Genomic DNA, 22,587 nt, shown 5'->3' with positions numbered 1-22,587 from the left:
GGCTCTCTTAATGTCAGTTTTCTTTGCATAATGCCTCGAAATAAAGACTGATGAAGTTCTTCAGATTGATGCCGCTTATATAAACTGACCCTGATTTGCCCTATTTTACATGACAATTTAAGTGACGGCACTTAGAGGAAAATACAGCAATGAATATGCAACTTAAGGATTAAGGGAAATGCAGTGAATCATTCAGTCTAAAACTAGGTACAAAAGTAATTTCTGGTAATAATTCCACAGATGCCTTAAGTTTTATTAAACAGACTGTTATTACTTTGAAGTATGTGTGTGTGTGTGTGTGTGTGTGTGTGTGTGTGTGTGAAGAGAGGGGGTGCGAGTTGAATTGAAAAAGAACTGAAAGTGATCCTAAATCTTTTCAAATTATGGTAATCTTTGTCTCCGCACTAAGTTAAACTTGGAGTTATCAGAATCACAGTGTTAAGAAATGTTTTATTTGATGTTGCATAAATGCTGTAATTTAAGTAACCAATGAAATGTAGGGTGAGTAATTTTGGAGCTTTAAATGCTTTTTGTTCAGTTTCAGAACCTTCTAGTAACAGTAGTAGTACTGCCTCCCCCCTCACCGCTCCCTAAAGGCCACAAGTCTCATCATGTGTACTAAAAAGAGGCATTACTTTTGGGAGGCAGACTAACTTCAGAAGTAACTCAGTGAGGAAAACATGAAATGCTAAACATTTTCACCCCTTTTCTGAGTGAGGGCTACTTAACTCACACTTGCCCCTTTTGTCTGGGGGATATCTGATCCTACTTCAGGTGTTGCAGGGCAGTATTTTGTTTAGAGTATATTTTATAGTACATATTAACTAACATGAACCTGACTTGGTGTAACTTCATGAGAATTGAAAGGAGGACATAGGAGAACCAGAGTGGCCCCATCAGTTGAACATCTGACTCTTGATCTCAGCTCAGGTCTTGATCTCAGGGTTGTGAGTTCATATCCCACATTAGGCTTCATGCTGGGCATGGAACTTACTTTAAAAAAAAAGCATATTGAAAACAAATCCTTGAAGTAGGTTCTATTCATGTGGTGGGGGCTTCACAAACCAACATTGAAGCCTAAGTGGTATATGTGATATATTTAAACAAGGCACATGTTCTATATTTGCTAATAAGGATTAAAATGGTCCTCAAGCCTTAGATCTTTGGTTGAATGTTATCTTGTGGAATGATTTACCCAGAAAATTTGAAGGCTAAAGGAAGAAACTCCATGTTTTTAACCTTCCTAAAATTGAGAAGGAAATGATAAAACTAAAACATGCAGTTTAAACTTGCACATGTATTATGTCATAAGACAAAAGAGGAAAATATAATGTTTGTGAGACGTTTAGTGCAGCGTCTTTTGCAAAGCCACCAAAAGATAGCAGTCGTTTTTATTATTGTTGTTGTTAATTTTTAGAGAGAAAGAGGTAGTGCAGGGTGGGGGTGCAGCAGAGAGGGAGAAAGGGAGAGAATCTTAAGCATGGCTCCCAGCAGCCCAGGTGGCTCAGCGGTTTAGCGCTGCCTTCAGCCCAGGGCATGATCCTGGAGACCCAGGATTGAATCCCACGTCAGGCTCCCTTCATGGAGCCTGCTTCTCCCTCTGCCTGTGTCTTTGCCTCTCTCCCTCTCCGTGTCTCTCATGAATAAATAAATAAATAAATACAATCTTTTTAAAAAATTAAAAAAAAAAAAGCATGACACCCAGCATGAGGCTCAATCTCACGATTCTGAGATCACAACCTGAGCTAAAATCAAGAGTCAGACACTTAACTGACTGAGCTACCCAGGTGCCCGAGTCATGATTTTTATTATCGTGAGTTGAGGAATGTTATATTCTTCATGAAGTGAAAGGGAATTCTTTGAAAGTTTTGGGTTATTACCAAGTTTATAATTACTGCAAATTAAGAAGTTAGATGATTTCTTGTTAGCATTGAGCAATAGATACAACCATGACTGATAAAGAGTAAATCAGGGACTATTACAGGTATTTTTCTTATTATGTCTTTATGGTAGTATACCATGGGCAGTGGATTCTGGGTGTTAAAATCCATGACTAAGAAACAAATGATCACAGGTAAGACGTTCGTGAAAGAATTTATTAATACAGAAGTTACCAGTTTACTAATGCTAGCATGAATGTCCACTTAGATTGCATGTAAAACACTTGCTGTACAAAATAGTCATGTCCATCAGAGTTCTCTGATTATAGATTTATACCAATCTGAATAATTACCTTAAATCTTCAGACTTGCCAAATGAGAGTTTAAGAAGAAATTTACATGTAAAACTAACAACACAAGCTAGAAAACTTCTGAAAAATCATTGACACATCAAATCTTAAACGTATGTTGTATATATATATCACTTTTCTTATCAAAAACATAGTACATACAAGAATACTCATTTTAAGTATTTCATTATATTGAACACACCAAAATTTCCTTATTTAAATTAAAAAAAAATTATTTAAATTCAGGATGCCTGGGTGGCTCAGTGGTTGAGTGTCTGCCTTTGGCCCAGGGCGTGATCCCAGGATCTGGGATCAAGTCCCACATTGGGCTCCCTGCATGGAGCCTGCTTCTCCCTATGCCTCTCTGTGTGTGTCTCTCATGAATAAATAAATAAAATATTTAAAAAATTATTTAAATTCAATTAATCAACATATAGTATATTGTATTTTTTAAAGACTTATTTTTTTTAATTTTTAAATTTTTTTATTTTTTAAAGATTTATTTATTTTAGAGAGAGAGAGAGACCATACCCCCTTCCCTGCTCTCTCTCTCTAAAAAAAAAAAATTGATTTGATTTTGACATCCTTCCTTAATTTTTGTTTGGTTGTAATAATTAGCAGGCTAGCTAGAAACTATGTGTGTGTTGATTTCTAGCTCCACTGAAACTAGCAGACTATTGTATCAGAATTTTACACAATAAATCATTAATAATTCATTAGAATCCTTTTGCTTGTTAGGTGTATGTACTCCAATGAAATCATGACCCTATAAATATAAGCATATATAGTAACAATCTCAAGTGATATAATTTTTTTATAACATGAGAGTTGTTTCTCATCATTCAGGTCCACAACTCCAATCTGATACTCTGATAAGAATTTGATACACTTGTTTGTGATTTAGTTAAATCGAATATGAAAAAATTTCAATATAGTAACAGTATTATTAATAATAATTCCAGCTAAATGGCTTCTTTTAGCACATCTGTCCAAATTAATGTAAAGATACCAATTATAGATGTCTTTTGCTAAGATTCATAAGTAAAGCTGACAGTTTTATGTGAAAAGAGGAAAGATGAAGCATTCAGTGTTGTATGTATATGTGTATGCATTTTCTCTGTATGTGTAAGTGTAGCTGAGATCAATTGCACTCTCTAAAACTTGTTTGTTTTGAAATAATGGACTGAGCAACAGTCTTTAGGTAGTGAACAACTAGCTCCCAGTCCTGTAAATCACTTATTTCTGTAACTTTTCTCTTTGTATTAACACTACTCCTTTAAGGAAATTTGCATACTGAATCCCCAGAAGATTAAAATGAGGCTGTGTCTTTGCTACACTACCATATTTGATTAAAGCAGCTGTATCTTTGTAGGTTGATTATGAAACAGACAAATGGGAAGTGCTGGTTATCACTTTGTTCCGTCTCCCAAAAGTGTACATCAGAGATTATTGGAATATAAAGTGCCCTTTGTTAAGTCCCAAATATCTTTTGAAGAAGATAAATAGGCACTCTCAGTACAGTCCACATTATTACTGAAATTGAAAGTCTCACTAACTCTAAAATGAAGAACCATGCCCATAATACGTTGTTAATTGAATCAAGGTGAAAGAGTATGTATGGAACTCCTGCCCAGTGTCCAGCCCTGCGCTTGACAGACGGTGGGGTGATAGAGGATGGATGTGCAGTCAGGGAAGAGGAGTTAGAAAAAGGAACCTCAGATGTTACCATTCCTAACATAAGAGGAACAAAACAGGCACTTATATGGGAACCATGAAATGTGCACACGCATGCCAGTAGTCTTTGGAAAGTGGAAGGGTGGGGAGAGCCTCAATGTATCACTAACCTGGTTTTATAATCTTCTAAAACAATTTTTTTTAAAAATAAGAGCCATTTGGCTTTTTTGGGGGGAAATAATCTGCTCTTTTAGTGTTTTATTTACTCAGTTTCAATATGAAATTTAAACATGTATTATTCTCCCACTTTAGAAACATGTGAATCAGAATGTGCCATTCCTTTCTTAATATATAACTAGAGAAAAAAAAAACCTAGATGGTCGCCCATCACCCTTAAAATTCAAACTTCTCATTTTGCCTTTGGACTCTTCATGATCTGGTCCTTGCCTCTGTTAACATTCTGCCTTTCATTCACTGAGTATGTAGCAGTACTTACCTTTTTGCTGTAACTTGAACACCCAGAACATAGTCCCATGTCTGAGGCTTTGAGCTTGCTGGTCCCTTTACTTGGCAGGCCTTATGCCAAATCTTCATGAGGCTTGCTCCTTCATTCGTTCATGGCCTCACTTAAATGTCATGCAATGGAAGCCTTCTCTCATCGCTAACTAAAGTAGCCAGCCTTCTCCCTTCATACTTCATAGCCTTGACCTTGACCCTGTTTAATGAACAGGACCAAATATATTTGTCTATTACTTGTCCTTCACTAGAATGTAAGACCCATGAGCACAGGGTTTGGTCTTCACTGTTGTATCCTCAGCACTTAGAACATAATAAGTGCTAAGAAATATTTTTGAATACATTAATGAATAAACAGATTTTTCTCTGTAGTGGCCTCTGTAAGAGGCAGAACTGTGTGCATTTTAGGGAAAAGAGCAAGGAGTTTGGAATTAGATGGATCTCTGATTTCCAGTTGTGCCACTTATTAGCAATGTGCTCTTTTTTTTTAAATTTTTATTTATTTATGATAGTCACACACACAGAGAGAGAGGCAGAGACATAGGCAGAGGGAGAAGCAGGCTCCATGCACCAGGAGCCCGGCGTGGGATTCGATCCCGGGTCTCCAGGATCGCGCCCCAGGCCAAAGGCAGTCGCTAAGCCGCTGCACTACCCAGGGATCCCAGCAATGTGCTCTTAAGAAAATTAGTTATGGATTCTGAGCCTCAATAGCTTTATAGGTAAATGGTGCTAAATACTTCCTGTTTTGCAAGTACAGGCTAAAAGAGATTATGCATTATGCCATGGAAAGCAGACCGTGTTCAGATTTGTATGTATGTTATTTAGAGAGCTAGAAAATGTCCTTCTTTTGGTTGAGTCTACATCATGCTGCACAGGTGTATCTATTACTTAAAATAAGGAGGGAATGGTAGTCAAGTAACTCTGATCTCCAAGGACTGTACTGTTAGGTATCAAAAGTGCATATAAACATTTCTGCATGTCAGTGCCAGATGCTATGGTTTTGACATTTGGACAAAGCTAGACTGCCTGAATACCAGCTCACACCATTCACAATTGAATCCAAAAATTTATCTGTACACTCATGCCACACTGAGTCTATCTCTCTCAATAGCATCCAAAGCAGCCTAATAATCCCCATTATTAAACTACCATGATGTCAAGACATAGTAGATGCTCAAGAGTGGAAACTATAATAATTTATTTTTTTCCTGAAGGAGAGCTAAAATAATGAGGTTGAGTTTCTTCGTGGTTTCCTATGACCCACAGTTAATTCTATGTTAGCCACTAACTAAACTACTCTAATTTTATCAATCTTTGTTAATTAATAAACCCAGTGCCAATTGTATAATATACCATATGATGAACATATGGTATGTTGCTTAAAATTTTAAGTCCTAAAGCAAGGTAATTATTATTATTATTACTAATTTAGCAGTTACCTTCTGAGAAACTTATTTATTTTAGAATTTTTCAAATCACTGTTCTTTTTTATGACCTCATGTCCACATGAAAAAGTTTCCAGGAGAAACTTTTCTCAGTCTCTGATTATTTAGGTGATCTCTTTTCCATATTCTTATAGGAAACCAATGTCACTACTTATCCCTTTGGTCTTCCTTTACCATAACCTTTTAGCATAATAAAAGCAGTAATCACCATCCGCCTGGAAGCCGCATTTAGCCTCAGGATTGGCTTTGATCCAGTTCTGGTTGGAAATAACATATTTGAAAGAGAATTGGAAAAAAAAAATGAAAGAGAATTGGTCTTGTTTTTGGCACATTTAAGTTGTATATGCCATGGTTGAGTGGAGGCCAGAAAAAAGTTTAGAGTCTAAACATGATATAAAGAAAACATCATTTAAAAAAAAATCTGCTGCAGAAGTATTCTGCAACTCTGCTGAATATGGTTTCCCATGAGACTCCTTCTCATACCTGAAAAGCTACTATATTTACATCCTTCAAAGCAGTACCAGTAAAAATTTTGACTGATGGCATAAGTCAGGTCCAGGGCCATTTCAAATGGCAAAAAGGGGAAAATGAACTTTGATATTCTCTTTTTCCTTTATAAAAACGACACCAACAAAAGTATACCTGAACTATGTACAATATTGCATCAAGTCAATTCATGCTATTTTGCCTTTAGTTGTGCTCAACTAAGGAGGTTGTATATTCATGACAAATTTTTTTCTTCTAATAACCTGACACATTTACTCTTATCATTGTCACCATCATTACTATAAAGCATTTTAGTGTCTGTATGTGCATTACATTAAATATTTAGTTAAAAGTATTTTTAAGCAAGCCCTTTACTAAATAAATAAGAGTACCTAATCTTAAGTGGATAGCAGGGGCCCAGACCAGTCTCTAAAGGCAACATAGTAATTCTAGTACATGCACAAAACCCTTTAGGACAACTCAGATTAAAAGTGGGCTGTCCAGGAATGGGCCACCACCACACTCAAGATACAGAACTGTTGCATCGCCACAAAGATCTCCCATCAGCTAACCATTTTATAGACATTTCAGCACTCCCCCTCCATCATCCCTAAACCCTGGTAGCCATTAAGTGCTTTTTGTCTCTATAATTCTGTCAATATTAATAAATGAAATCTTGCAGAATATGATCTTTTGAGATTGACAGCCTACCCCCCTCCATCCAGCATAATGCCCTTGAGATCCATCCAAGTTGCTATCAATACTTCCTTTATATTGTTATACTAGTAGTCATGGTGTAGATGTTCCACAATTTGTTTAGCCATTTGTTCACTGAAGAACAGTTTGGTTGTTTCCAATTTTGGGCAGTAACATATAAAGCTGTTATGAACATTTATCTACAGATTTTTGTATAAACAATTTTTACAAAATTTCTCTAGAGAAAAAGCCCTGGACTGTGATTTCTGGTCTAAATATAAGTATATGCTTAATTTTTAAAGAAATTGCCAAACTGTTTTTAGTTTTCAAAGGGGTTGTACCATTTTTCATTCTTACCAGTTCCTGTTTGTCTTCTCCTACTGAGTTTTGAGAGTTTTTAAAAAATATATTCTCAGGACACCTGGGCGGCTCAGCGGTTAAGCATCTGCCTTTGGCCCAGGGCATGATCCTGGAGTCCAGGGATTGAGTTCCACATCAGGCTCCCTGCATGGAGCCTGCTTCTCCCTCTGCCTATGTCTCTGCCTCTCTCTCTCTCTCTCTCTTTCTGTGTGTGTCGCTCATGAATAAATAAATAAAATCTTTAAAAAAAGGAAAAAAAATAAAAAATATATTCTATAAACTAATTCTTTATTAGAGATGTGGTTTGCAAATATTTTCCCCTATTGTAGCTGTCTTTTAATTATAGTAACAGGATATTTTGCAAAGCAAAAGTTTTTAATTCTGGTGAAATTCAGTTTATTGATTTTTTCTTTTATGGATTATGCTTTATCATGTCTAAGAACACTTCACCAAGTCCTAAGATGCCGAAGATTTTCTCCTATTTTTCTTCTAGAAGTTTTATAGTTTTGTGTTTTACATTTAAGTCTGTGGTCAATTTTGAGTTAATTTTTGTGTAAGGTGTGGTTGGGTTATGATCATCAGAATTCCAAAATGGCCCGCAAGATCCTGCCACCTGGTGTATACGCACCACGTAATTAATCACCTCCTTTTGAGGGTGGATAAGACCAGTCAACATGGGATCGTCCTGGATGGGCCTGACCTTATCAGCCTTTTAAAAGACAGTGAAGTGAGGAAGGTGCTCTGTTGCTGGCCTAGAAGAAACCAAACAGCTATATTGAGAAAGAAGGAGTAAATCCAGCAACAACATGAGGGCAGTCTTAAGGATGGGAGAGTAATGCTGGTTCACAGCCAGCAAGAAAATGAAGACCTCTATTCTCCAACCTTCAGGAAATGAATTCTACCACTAACTTGAATGAGCTTGGAAGAGGACCCTGAGTCTCAGATGAGACTGCAACTACATTCAACCCCTTAATTTCAGTCTGCTGAGACCCTGAACAGAGCACCCCACTAACCCATGCTCGATAGACTGAGACACTAAAATTATATTGCTTACACAGTTAGTTTCCGGTAATTTGCTGTAGCAGTACAGGTTTGATCTCCTAGAGTGGGCTGCTGTTGCTCCTGTGCTTATGTAGATGAGGTTTCTGATTATTGGTGCTACATCTGGACGTTAAGGAAAGAAGCAGGATGGACATGCTGCCAGGCACTGTGGGCTGCTGGGTTGGTCTCTTCATGTGAAGGCTCCTGAGGCTCTACCCTGCCTTTCTGGATCTAGGGTCGTCACTCATGGTGTCCGTCTTCTTTTGCTTTTCAACATGAACTGTTATGTGCCCTGTTTGGTTAAGGGAATTTATGGATTAAATTATTTTACATAGTGTAATCATTACAATAGTTTATAGTGAGATAAAAATTAGGCTTTATGTATTTTTTATTTATTTGTTTGTTTATTATTTATTTATTTATATTTATTTATTTATGTATTTTTAAAAACCAGGCTTTAAAATCTTTTCAGGTTGCTGCTTTCTTGTGACAAAGTGCTTCAAAGTACTCTTGAACTTAGTATAAATTACTCAATTTTCTTTAACAAAAAGAGAAGATTTCACATCTATAGATCCTCTCTTTGATGTCAAGTGGCTGTCAAATTAAAAAATTATTTAAAAATCCTCCCCAACAAAATAATTTCTTTTACATTAAGGTGTAGTGACGTATGTAAAAAAAAAAAAAAAATCCCTACAAAACTGCTTTATTGGAACAGTTTTATTGAGAAAGCATTTTGAAAATGTGTTTGAAAATATCTCTAGAATTCTCAACTCTCTTTCTAAAAATAATCTAAATTCATGAATTGTTATAAAAATTTTATTTTTATTTATTTTTAGAAAAAATCTAAATTTATAAAAATTCATATAGGTGCATATAAAATGTTCTGAGATATAGTTTCCTAACCAAAGTATGTGTTTTGAACCTTTGTTAGAAACATAAGATATATTTAATATAAAATGTATTTTTTAAAATACAAAAACATGGCATACATATATTAAAGATCGATTAATTAATTTAGGGAAGTTGGGCATTTTTTAGCCAAAATTTCAGTTAAAACTTTTGCTTAATTGAAGGATTGAAACACGAGTGTCATGATTCACTAGACACAGTCAATTGTGCCCTTCCACCATCTGCATCTTATCTTTTTTTTAAAAATTTTATTTAGTTATTAGAGAAAGCGCAAGGGTGTGTGTGTGCACGCGCAAACACACACACATACACAAGAGGGCAAGAGGGGCAAAGGGAGAGGGAGAAGCAGACTTCTTGCTGAGCCCCAGTGTGGGGCTCAATCCCAGGACCCCAGGATCATGACCTAGCTGAAGGCTGATGCTTAACTGACTGAGCTACTCAGGCACCTCATGCATCTCATCTTTTAACCATGTTAAAGATGTGGGAGTGGTGTGGGTGGGGACCCAGAATTAGACTTCCAGGCTGCAACTATCACAGAAAGTTACACAAGATTTTTAAAATTACAAAGCATATTTCTTTCACTGAAAATCATTAATAATAACTTATTGAGAATAAAAAGTCTCAGAGATAATAACACAAGGTTAAGCCCACTTCTCATGACTGATTATCCTTTGCCTCAAGCCCTCCTGTACCTGGTCTCTCCTTTGTGGAAGTGTTCTTTTGCTTGTGATTTGGACAGGATTTCTGTAAAATTTTGTTTCTGGTCCCTTCTGCTTTCTATTCCTTATCAATTCCTCAAAATTTTTGTCAGCTGGTGGTGTTCTAAGCAGCTTTTATGCATGGAAACACACAGATGCATATTCAGTTTGCAAAGCAAGGAGGTGTGTGGCAGTCGGCCATCTTGATACAGTCTTTCCTCCACAACTTTCTGCTAAATGTCAAGGTGAAACAATTAATAGTTGACAGGACCAGAAACCAGACATCCAAACTACTGGGCCCAATCCAGATCTTAGGCTGGATCTTGCCTGGAACATAGTTACTATTTGTAGACTGCTAATGACAGCCCTTCAGCTCTCATTTTCTGTGTGCCCCAACATTTCTAAAATATTAAAAGTAAAGAAATGAACAACCTTACCAAGAGTTGCTTCTTGATAATTAAGAAAATAATTTTCCTTTAATTCCAGGTACTCATAAAATTTGATACTAAAAACTATGAGCATGTTATTACTGTGAGATTTTCTTCCTTAAGAATGACATCATATATCACTCATATATGGAATTTAAGAAATATCACAAACAAGCAGAGGAAACCAAAAAGAGAGAGGGAGGCAAACCAAGAAAGAGACTCTTAACTCTAGAAAACAAATTAATGGTTACCAGAGGGGACATGGGTGGGGCAATGAGTAAAATCCATGATGAGGATTGAGGAGTACACTTGTGATGTATGGAAGTGCTGAATCTCTATATTGTACACCAGAAACTAGTATGACATGGTGTTAACTAACTGGAATTTAAATAAAAACTTTTGAAAAAGGGACATCATAAATAGGAACTATTTTATTTTCAATGGAAGGTTCTAGAAAGTTGCTAGGAAGTAAATATTCATTGGCCTCTAAAATTATTTATGTTTGAAAGAGCTTTAATATTTCAACATGTATAGAATATCAAATATTTAAAGCATTTACATTATGTGTAATAATCCTCCTCAGAAATATTGAACCTTTGGGACATCTGGGTGGAACAGTAGGTATGTGTCTGACATTTGGTTGTGGCTCAGGTCATAATCTCAGGGTCATGGGATCGAGCCCTGAGTCCAAATCTCCAAGTTGGGCTCTGTACTCAGTGTGTGTGTGTGTGTGGGTTTTGGGGGGGGGTCTGCTCTGTCTCTCTCCCTCTCCCCCTACCACCTAAAAATAAATGAATAAATCTTAAAAAAAAATATTGAATCTTTGTTTTATGAGTTAATAATTTTCCTAATTTGATCCCATGATCATTACTAGAGCCAACATTTACTTGAGAGTTTACTATGTTTCAGATAGGTAAGGTCTTTTCAGGTTTTAATACTCATCTAATCCTCGCAAATCTTTGTAAAGATAGGAATTATTATCTCCATTTTGTGGGGATTTATTATATTTCACATATTTGGTATATCCATATTGCATGGTATATTTTTATTTTTAAAGATTTTATTTATTTATTCATGAGAGACACACAGAGAGAGAGAGAGAGAGAGTGAGGTAGAGACACAGGCAGAGGGAGAAGCAGGCTCCATGCAGGGAGCCCGACATGGGACTCGATCCCAGGTCTCCAGGACCCCACCTGGGCTGAAGGCAGCGCTAAACCGCTGAGCCACCGGGGCTGCCCTGATGGTATATTTTAGTTGATATGTAGTCGATAGACATGAAGTATATTTATAGTATATTTAAAGTGAAATATCTGAGGTTTTTGCTTCTGAATTACTTACCCAAAAATGTAAGTAAAAGATCTACTCTTTTGTCATCTGGGCCTTACAACATTTTCCACTAATTTCCCCTGCTGACATCAGGTTCCCAAGGATCTCATTTCTCCTGAAATCTGGTTTCGAAGTCAGTCTAAATTACATAATAATATGTACCTAACAAGTTATATTCTGATGCCGAAGTGACAGTCACCTCCTTATATCTCAGAATTTTTTGAATTGTGAAACACTTACACTTCTCCTTAAAATGAATAGGATGTGGAATTTTGTTTGGATTCTCTCATCTTGTTATGTTGATTATAAACACTATAGATTATCTCTGAAACAAAAGGCTATTCTTGTCCAGAAACTGTCTTTTGTTCTGTTTCTCATGTAACCAGATAAACCCCACAGAGATACATATCTCACTGCATGGTACAGTCAAAATCCCTATGGCCAAAGATGACATGGGATAAATTCTCCAATGCTGAGTGTGCCGTACACAATATTATGCTGTTCTGTAGTTGTTTGCTAATATAAAAAGATGTGATTTTTTTTTTAAAGATGTTATGTTTTAATAGGAGAGAGAAGTATGTTGTGAAGGGTTAGACTTGAGAGATTGATACAAAAGTCATTAGATGTGCCCTCCCTTCTCCCCCACCCCTTCTCAGTTGATTCAGACTATCATTTCCTCTTCTACCAACTTGACACCTTTTTTTTTATATTAAAGAGTTGGATTTTCACTGGAATCCTTTGTTACATAGTTTGAATCACTTTTTAATATTGGAAATTAACATTTTTTATTCCTCAAAAGGTCTGGTACTTCTTTGAATAACTGCGATTTCACTGACAACCCCCACCCCCGCCATACAATGGTATAGTATTTATACCATGAGACATTCTTGCTGTATTTACCACTATTCCTTGTTGCTCTGAAAAGATATATAAGCATTGTAAAAATCTGCTTTCGTCTCTCAAATGAAATACTGCTTTAAAAGATTTTAAATGCTAAATTTAAATTTAATTCTAAATCCCACGCAAAAAATAGATTGTTATTATACTGTTTTTAGTGTTAAAGACATAATATGTAGTTTCTCTTAATACTGCACTGGATATTAGGATTTAGTTATTAAAAGTAGATCAAGGAAGGAGCCAAAGTAATCATGACTCTTGTTCCATCCACCATATAAAAATTTAGATGTAACTTCTCAAAATATTTTTTTAAGGAGGTTTGAAGGAATATAGTTTATATTATTTATTCCTTTAAGAATACCATGAAAATGGTTACCTGGGTGGCTCACTCAGTTAAGCATCTGCCTTCAGCTCAGGTTATGATCTCAGGGTCCTGGGATCAAGCCCTCTTTTGGGCTCTCTGCTCAGTGGGAAGTCGGCTTCGCCCTCTCCCACTGCTGCTCCCCCTGCTGGTTCTCTCTCTCTCTCTCTGTCAAATAAATACATCTTAAAAAAAAAGAAAAAAAAAGTACGTACATGAGAATTCATGAAATATATTTTTCTAAATTTAGGAACTTTATAAATGTTGAGCTTTTTATTTTTAAATATTAGAGGCCAATTTTATTGTGGCTTACAGTGAAATCATAATCTAGGAGCCTATTGCTGATAGAAGAGTACTTCCTTTTTTTATTCAATAAGGACTCGTGTGTTTTTGTACCTTTTACACATTTTAGGTCCTTCTACAACAAGAACATATGTATATAAACCACCTATCATAGATTGTTTCATTAAGATCTTAGTGGAGAATTTAAAAATAGAACTAAAGTGGGCAGCGCAGGTGGCTCAGCGGTTTAGCGCCACCTTCAGCCAGGGCCTGATCCTGGAGACCTGGGATCGAGTCCCGCATTGGGCTCCCTGCAATGGAGCCTGCTTCTCCCTCTGTCTGTATCTCTGCCTCTCTCTCTCTCTCTTTCTCTGTCTCTCATGAATAAATAAGTAAAATCTTTTAAAAAATAGAACTAAAGTAGTACTATAATGAAATTCAGTTTACCATTTTTGGAGGGCTTTCTGTTTTTTATATAAATTTATTTTTTATTGGTGTTCAATTTGCCAACATATAGAATAACACCCAGTGCTCATCCCGTCAAGTGCCCACCTTTGGAGGGCTTTCTTATATAGATGGAATGGAGTTGAAGGATTAAGAGAATGGCTTTGTCTTAGATTTTTAATTACCTGAGCCTTAACAACAGTTTTGAAGGTAGGCAAGAAAATGACCCTTGTTCCCATTTCATCAAGGGAGAGAATGGAAGCTCAGAGAGATGACATGGCATTACCCAATAGCCTAAAGCTAAGTAAGTGGCAGAGTGAGGACTGGACAAAAATAAGACTTATGATTCTTGGTCCACTACCTCAATGGTGAAGATAAATGAATTTATAAGAGTAGAGAGAGAGTTGGCATAGAAGAAGCAGATATGATTTTAGAGTTCCTGATTTTTACATACTTTTGGAACCCAGGGAAATGTTTTGTGTTAATATTAGCTATAAACTCACCTTGAAATGACTCAAAGTAAGGTAGAGATGTTCCCAAATACGAAGTCGTACCATGCTCATTTAGTGTTGGGTAATAGAATTCTCTTTTGTGTGTTCCATTCTTTTGTGCCTATAGCTATGCTTTTACTTCTTTTTTTGATTTGAACAAAGTATAGTTAATAATTTATACATTAGAGGGTTAAGATTATATTTCACTAAATATCTTCATCCTTTCCTATAAGGTATTTTATGCCAACATATGGCTTCAACTTGTGGGGTTTTTTTAAATCTTTTCCAGTTTTTTATTCATTCATTCATTCATTCATTCATTCATTCATACAAACAAGCATTCACTGTGGGCCACTGATGCTACAGAGATGATTGGGCATAGTGTCTGACCTAAGGAGCATCTCAGTCTAGTAAAGATAAACATGTAAACTAATACATTTCTGCTAAAGCAATACACATTATAGTAGAAGCAAGCATTAAGAGCTAGCAGAAAAGTTAACAGTGCCTTTGGGTTCAAAAGAGGTCTCTTGAAAGAAATGGTGTCTGAGCTTAATATTTTATTTAGGGCAAATAGGAATTTATTAGGTGAAAAGGTGCAAATTTTCTTACTTTTACCTACAAATAATCTACTGTTTCTCAGACATTGTGTACATTGTTTCTTACTTTTTGCTCACTACATTATTTTTTAAATTTAAATTCAATTAGCCAGCATACAATATATCATTAGTCTCAGATGTAGTGTTCAATAATTTATTAGTTGCGTATATCACCACATTATTTCATGAGCTTTCAGAATTGCTCAAATATGTAGTTTCTTAAAGCTTTTCCAAATCAGACCCTTCTGCTTGAGTATAATTTGGAAATTCTCAGACTGTCTACCATTTTACTAATTTGTTGCTGTGATTAGAACTTTTTTTCTTGTAAATAATATAACATATTTGAATATGTCTTTGAGATACTTGATTTTTACTATATTGGAAGTATTTTGAAAGGCTTTTTAAAAAAGGTGTGATAGTGTTCTTGGACTTAAAATTCACTACTAATTGCTTTAGAAGAAAAAGTCTATAAAGTATGATTAAATTGTAATACAGAGGTCTAACAATTGCCCAAATATAATTTATTAAGGGAGGAAAAAACTTACACACACTTCCTTGTGTTATTTATTTTATTATACATAGTATAATACATTCCTCTGTTATAGAAACAGAATGAATATAATTACGCTTTTTTCTACAATATAAGAATCATCACATTATTTACTCTTTAATTACATTATTTCAGCTCATTTTGTTTCAAACCATTTGGTTTTTTTTAGGTGGATTGAAAATGTTACTAACTCAGCTCATTTTGAAATATCTTGCTTATATATCCATCTGTTGTGTGTCTTAAGATTGAAATTTAGGTCAAATTACAACTTGAGTTTAACTTCACAAAGAAAATAAGTGTGCCATCTTTAAAAATTGCATTCTAAATTTTAAACACAATAGATCAAAGTACATCTTATTTAAATATATACTCTGGAAAAGAAGTCTCAATTATTTTCTCCCAAACTTTCTTAAAATAGTCACTGTTCTCAATATAAAACATGAGGTTTAGCTTTATTATCTTAAAAAAAAGATGAAAAGTTGTTTATTTTAAAATTTTAATGATTTTGCTTTCAAATTATGGAAATTCTTCTTTGGGGACATCTTTATTTGAATTGTATGTGACATTCTGTTTATTTCTTAAGGCTATGATTAAAAGTTTCATGGATGTCTACCAGCTTGCAAGTGCTAGAATTGCTACATTAGAAAAGGAAATGACATCTCATCGAAGTCACATTGCAACGTTGAAATCAGAACTTCACACTGCTTGTTTACGTGAAAATGAAAGTTTGCAATCAGTAAGTCTTTCAACATTGTTTTTCTTTGTGTCTTAGGTCAGAGTTACATTCATGGTTTTATTGTGCATAAGATCACCCACCAATATATATAATTTAGTGTAAATGATCAATCAAGCAATGTAAAATTGTTAATGTGGAGAAAATTTTGAGGAGAGAAAGGCAATTAATTTTTCCATTGTATAATGTATAAAGATATGCATACTGTTACCAATGCTAAAACACTACATCAAGATTCCTTTGTGTTTGGCAGTGCAGCTGACAGTTGGATTTGGCAGTATGCATAGTTAGAGCTTGCAACTGTCTGAAGATTCAGTGTGTCCCATTAAGACAGAATATTATTAATTATGCGTATAACCAAAATGGTAATTAGAACATGTGATTATTCTCTGTAGAAAACTAGACTTATCCATAATACATGCCTAGCTAAAGATGCATGTTGTGATTCATCTATATGATTAAAATTCAGTTTCAGCAGTCATTTTATGTCTTAAAATTTTAGCCCGTGATGGAATTTGGGCTCATTTAAGACTAAACAAAATTTCCTACATTTGAAATAATGTGTTTGGGGAGTATCAGAAAATGAATAAAGGAATAAAATAAACATTTAAAACTTTTTCCTCCAAAGGCAAATATATCAATAGTGAGATTCAGAAGGTTACCAGTCACTAGAATGCCTTTTTTCCTTTTTTGGTTTGATTAGAATGGCTCAGGGTGACTTGTAAAGAAAAACAGTATTGTTTTGCCATTTGGCTATTAACCCTTTTCCAATGATGTATTCAACAGAAAAAGAGTTAGCATTAAAACAAATAGCTGCATGGCTATGGGTTAGTTCTTCAGCTCTGTCAAATCTTAGGCCAAGTGTCTGCATCGCAGTGAAACCTTCATGACCGTAGTGTTTAAAATTGCAGCTACGGGGCAGCCCCGGTGGTGCAGCGGTTTAGCGCTGCCTGCAGCCTGGGGTGTGATCCTGGAGACCTGGGATCAAGTCCTGCATTGGGCTCCCTGTATGGAGCCTGGTTCTCCCTCTGCCTGTGTCTCTGCACCCCTCTCCTCTCTCTCTCTCTCTCTCTCTCTCTGTCTCTCTGTGTGTCTCTATGAATAAATAAATTTAAAAAAAATCTTTAAAAATATTTTTAAAAAATAAAATAAAATTGCAGCTACCAACTATCCCCCATCCCCAAACTCTCTCATTCTCACCCCATACTGCCTTCTATCTTACACCTTCTTTGCTTTATTTCACCATAGCGCTTATTCTTGACTGACATAAATTGCATTTTATTTTATATTTTTATTTTTTATTTTTTTTTAAATTGCATTTTATTTATTTGCTTATTGTTTGTTCCCTACTCTCACAGACTATAAGTTCCATAGAGACAAGCAATTTGGGGTATTTCTTCTCTGCTGTGAATGTGCTCTAGAGGCAAGAACAGTCTTGCCCAGGGTAGGTGTTTAACTAATGTTTTGAAAGTGAAAATACTAGCACATCATCCAAAAAATGACCAAACCAATTATTTGGGACCTGAAATGTTGAGTTCAATTTTTTAAAAAATGACTTTGGTAATTTCTTAATGAGAGTAATAAATTTGATCTCCACCAAGATTAATTAAAATGAGAGGAAACTTGTTTTTTTTTTTTTTTGAGAGGAAACTTATTTTAAAAAATCAAATATTTTGAATTTATTCTAGCCTTTCTCTGAAACATACTCATGTTTCTTCTTGTGAACTCTCTGGTCCCGTTGGCTAGTATTTCATTATATTGTTTAGATTGTGTTATACTATTATTTATTTTTTGTTACTGTTATTCATATAAAAGTAATTACTTGTATTTTAAGAAAGTCCACATTTGATAAGGTGGGATTCTTTCCTCCTGAGTTCAAAAAAAATTTTTTTTATCAATTATTGTGCTGTTGATGTCTTAATGAAAGTATGCTTCACTGTCTGTCATCATAAAACTCTACTCCTTGAGCTTTCCCCCTCCTGAACACATCTGTTAAGGATATGCTCACCACCTTATTTGTAAAAGGTGGTTCACTCTGGCAGTGATTCTCAAAAGGGGTGCGTGTAATGTGAAAAACCTCCCAGGAGGTTATGATGTGTCCTTCTAGGAGAACACTGCCCAATTCCATGTGTCTCCAGAATGTTTACTCTCTGGTCTCTTTCCTTAATTGAGAATTACTATTTTTGTAAAGGTAATAAATTGGTATAGTAATTTTATTTTTCAAGACATTTGTGTATGCATTTTCAAACTTGAACTCCTTAAGAACTTTCTGAGGGGGGTAGGAGAATCTCAGTCTTTGTGTTTCATAGATGTGAGGTGATATAGTTTGGTGGATAGGAGTATGAGCTTTGGAATTATATCCATTAGGAATATAGTAAGTGTAAATAACAAAAAAACTGACTAATGTGACTTAAAAAAATCCAAGTTCTTTGTTTTTGTTTTTGTTTTTTTTCCCTCATATAGCAACTAGTCTAAGTGTAGGTGGCTGTTGTCCTGTGGCTATTGGTTCAATTTCTCTGTGATTTCTCTGCTACTCCCTCATTATCATAAGAGAGTAGCCAGCTCTAGGATTTATAATCACATTTAAGTCACAAGAATGGGATGGCCCAGCAATATCTGTTTTATGTATATAATAAAGCCGTGGAAGGCTTTTCCTTTAAAAACAATTTAAATGTATTTCATATAGATTTATTTAAATATTTATAAATTTTAATATAAATTTAATAGGTAATAGATATTAAATATATATAAATATATTTAAGTATTTATATATTTAAAAAAGGAAAAGCCTTCCAAGGAAGCTTCAAACATATTTCCACTTATATCTCGTTGGCTGGAGTGGGTCATATGGCCACTCTTAGCTATAATGAGTCATGAGGCAAGGGAGTTAGGAATCAGTAGTGTGTTCCATACAAGACAATAAATCTGGATTTAATTCCAGTTTTATCAATCACTAATTGTATGCTTAAGTAGGGTTTTCATCTATAAAATGGGGTAATGATCCTATTACCCTAACAGAGATGCTGGGAGCTCTAGGAGAAGTGTTAAAGCACTTTGGACTTTGCTTTGCACCTAGTGAGTAGTCAGTACCACAACAACAAAAAGTTAGCTATTATATTTATCACCATCATCTTGATAGAAAGTAATTGCATTGCACCACAGGAAAATATTATTTACTAACCTACCATCTTCAGCTGCAAACACTGTCATTTTGTCCTGCCTCCTACTGTAGCCTTGAGCTTGTATATCGCCGTCAGTATATATTCCAGTGACTGAGCTCTCTGCACTTTCTGCAGCCTGTTTCCCCTTCTTTCATTGACACATTCTTGAAAAGTTGTCTACTTGCTTATTCTGTATGCTCAGTTTCCTCTTAGTCCTTAGCTTTGCTGCTATCTGGCTCCTGAGTATCATTCCACTGAAACTATTTTCTCAAAGGTCACAAATAATTTTCTGCTTGCTCCTCATCCATTAATTCTTTCTCATGGCTTTTAATCTTTCTGCAACGTTTGAGGCTTTTAACTACTTTCTTCTTTAAATGCTAACCTCCTTTGTTTCACTTGTTAATGACTTTTCCTTCTTTGGCTTCTTTGGCCTCTACTTACTTGAGCTCTGCTTTCTTTGTATTATTACTTCTCAATTCTTTCTTTATCCATTAGTTCAATATTTATTTGGCATCTACTCTAGAGCAGGCACGATTCTAGTCTGAGGGATATTGTGTGAACCAAAACAGACAATCCTTGCTCTTGTGAGCTTACAATCTAATAGTAAGAAATTATTTTCATATAATCACAGTAATGTGTAATTACTAACCAGGTTAAGTGCTTTGAAAGAAAAGAATTGAAGCATATATGAGTTTTTAAACAAGCTTACTCTAGACTAAGGTATCAGCAAAGACTTTTCAGGGTCATTGAGTTTGTCATCCTTATTTTAAGAGCAAGGGGAAAGGCATTGGAAAACTTTAAAGAAGAGGAGACTTGCTCAGACATGCAAAACTCCTCTTCCAACAAGGGAAACAAACACATAAGCAAATCACAAAAATTGGCATGTGTAAAGTCTGGGGAGCAGAGACGAAGGAGGCATGAAGGAGGCATTCATTCTGCCTAACGTCAGTAAAAGATGAGATGTTTGTAGGAGCCTTTGAAGAATGTGTAGCAATTTGACACCATGTTAAGGGGGAAGACCAATAAAAATTATTTTCTTTTGATTTGAGGAATAGACCTTATGGATAATACATGTGTTTAATGAATTAAATGATGTAAGAGGTATTTTTTTTTTTGTATAATAGAAAATATATTGTTGCTTTAGCTCCTAGCCCTCTCTCAATTAAAGACAGCCAACCCACCCAATCAACCTGTATCCACTGAAGCCCAAGATTGCTTGCAGTAATCACTCCAAACCCCATCTTCATGTGTTCCCAATCTATTTTTGCACCATCCAATCCTTGCCTTTTACTCTATCATCTGATTTGATTCTACCTTTGGCCCTTTTGCTATAGATGTTCTTGTTTGGTCCCTCTAGTATTTGCTATTTAGGCCATTCTCAAAACTCTATTTCTGGGCCCCCAGATGACCTAGCTGTCTCTTCTGATACCCACCCAACTTGACATCACCTCCTCCTCACGGGACCTCATCTAAGATTTTACAGTCAAGCAGGCCTGAATGTGCATTGTGGCAGTTTTTTTTTTTTTTTTAATCCATATAGTACTCTAAGCATCAGTTTCTGTATTTGTAATGTGTAGAGACTAGTACCTGCATTGTAAGATTGGGTTTAAGGATTAAATATTTGTCTGGCTTACTAGTAGAAGCTCAATAAATTTTGCAATAAGTTTTATTTAATAAATCAAATAAAAAACATTTTCTGATAGTTATGTATGTTTCTCACAGCTAAGCTTATACATATAGCTTTAAAAAAATATATGTAACCATGAGAAAATCTTTTGATGAATAGGCAAAAGAACTAAAACAACCTTTAAATCAGTGCTTTTAGTGTACATTAAGCATAGTTATTAATGATAGTTGCTGTTATCACTTATTTAGTGAATGGAAGGCAGTCAGTATATGTTCATTAACCATCTTTTCCAGCCATTTCACTATATAAGAATGAAAAATAAATATTCATTATTAATAAAAAACTTAATATATCATGGGGTTATAATGCATAGAAAGAGATTGATCATATTGTAGACATGCATAGTCATCTTTAAAAACTTTATCCTTCTTAAGGTTATATTTTCATTTTTTGTTCAGCAACAAATAATAATAATGCTGGAGTGCATCTCCAGCATTAATGTGACTTAATGTGATGAGTTCTCATCAATTGTATACTTGCCAGTATTTTAACATTTTCAGTATGTTGGTCTTTGACCTCTTAACTTAGGCTGCTCTAGAGCTTTTATCTTGAGTAATAGTAACCAGAAAGGGCTTCGAGTAAAGAGCTTTTGAGTCACAGACAGCCCAGTAGAGAACAGGGCAGCAGTCAGAACCAATTACTTGTGGGTATTTGGAGACAGGCACACCCACAGCTGGGGAGAAACGCATATTTCAATCTGTGAAACGTAAAATGCCAAACCCAAATACTTTGCTGTGAGTTATGATGCTGCAAGCTACAGTATTGATTTGCCTCATTTCCACTGTGTTTAAGCAGTACGTTTTTAATTCTGCAGCACTTTTTAAAAATATTTATTTATTTATTTGAGAGAGAAAGAAAAAATAGAGTATGTGGGAGGGGGGAGGGGAAGAGGGAGAGGGACCCCTAAGCAGACTCTGTGCCGAGCCTGACATAGGGCTTGACCCCATGACCCTGAGATCACAACCCTAGCTGAAACCAAGAGTTGACCACTTAACCAACTGCACCACCCAGCCACCCCTATAGTATTTTCTTTATGAGAAAATAAATTCCAAATCAGGGGAACATTCCACTTAATATCTTTGCAGGGAAGATATCTTTGTATATTGTTCAGATTATGTCAGATTTGACAGTTGTCAAATGCTATTATATTGTTAATAAAAGCCCAAGATTTAGATATTTTGGTTCAGTTAAGATAAAAATAAAAAATAAGAATCCCCCGTCTCTTATGTTTTCATGTAATATGTTGTCACATTTGTTTTCATTACATTTTCTTGAGAGAGAAAGGATTATTTGTCAGTATTAGTGTTGTGTGGATCAAGAAACTGACAATTTAAGTAACTTACTGTAGTTAAGTTGCTTTTGTAAACTTTCACTTTATCACAGATGATTCAAGATGTTTATTATTGAGATTTTTAACTATTTAAGAAAAAGATTTTTAATTGAGCTATAAGCCATGACTTAATATGAAAGAGACTGTACAGTGAAGTATAGATTCTGGAGTCTTGCTGCCAGATTTTTAGTCAGAATCCAACAGATTAGAATCCAAGGCTTCAACTTCTTGTCCAGTGTTTTCTTA

The 22,587-nt window shown here is 35.2% G+C and overlaps 1 protein-coding gene across 15 annotated transcripts in view; it reads left to right on the top strand.

Annotated features, from left to right (window-relative positions):
* Positions 1–22,587, top strand: part of CCDC171 (coiled-coil domain containing 171) — a 397,884-nt gene that overhangs the window by 242,485 nt on the left and 132,812 nt on the right. For 14 of the 15 annotated variants that reach the window (XR_011995545.1, XR_011995544.1, XR_011995546.1 and 11 more), the window contains one exon: positions 16,014–16,166. Coding sequence is in view for 12 of the 15 variants with exons in the window: in XM_072728228.1 (XP_072584329.1) it covers positions 16,014–16,166 (153 nt within the window). In the remaining 3 variants the exon portion in view is untranslated. Of the gene's footprint in view, positions 1–16,013; positions 16,167–17,521; positions 17,633–22,587 lie in introns of those variants that run through there. The other variant, XM_072728231.1, reaches the window with a different exon arrangement.

The sequence above is a fragment of the Vulpes vulpes genome, chromosome 12 (genome assembly GCF_048418805.1).
Source record: "Vulpes vulpes isolate BD-2025 chromosome 12, VulVul3, whole genome shotgun sequence".
Lineage (NCBI taxonomy): Eukaryota > Metazoa > Chordata > Mammalia > Carnivora > Canidae > Vulpes > Vulpes vulpes.
This window is presented reverse-complemented; position numbering and strand designations above follow the sequence as displayed.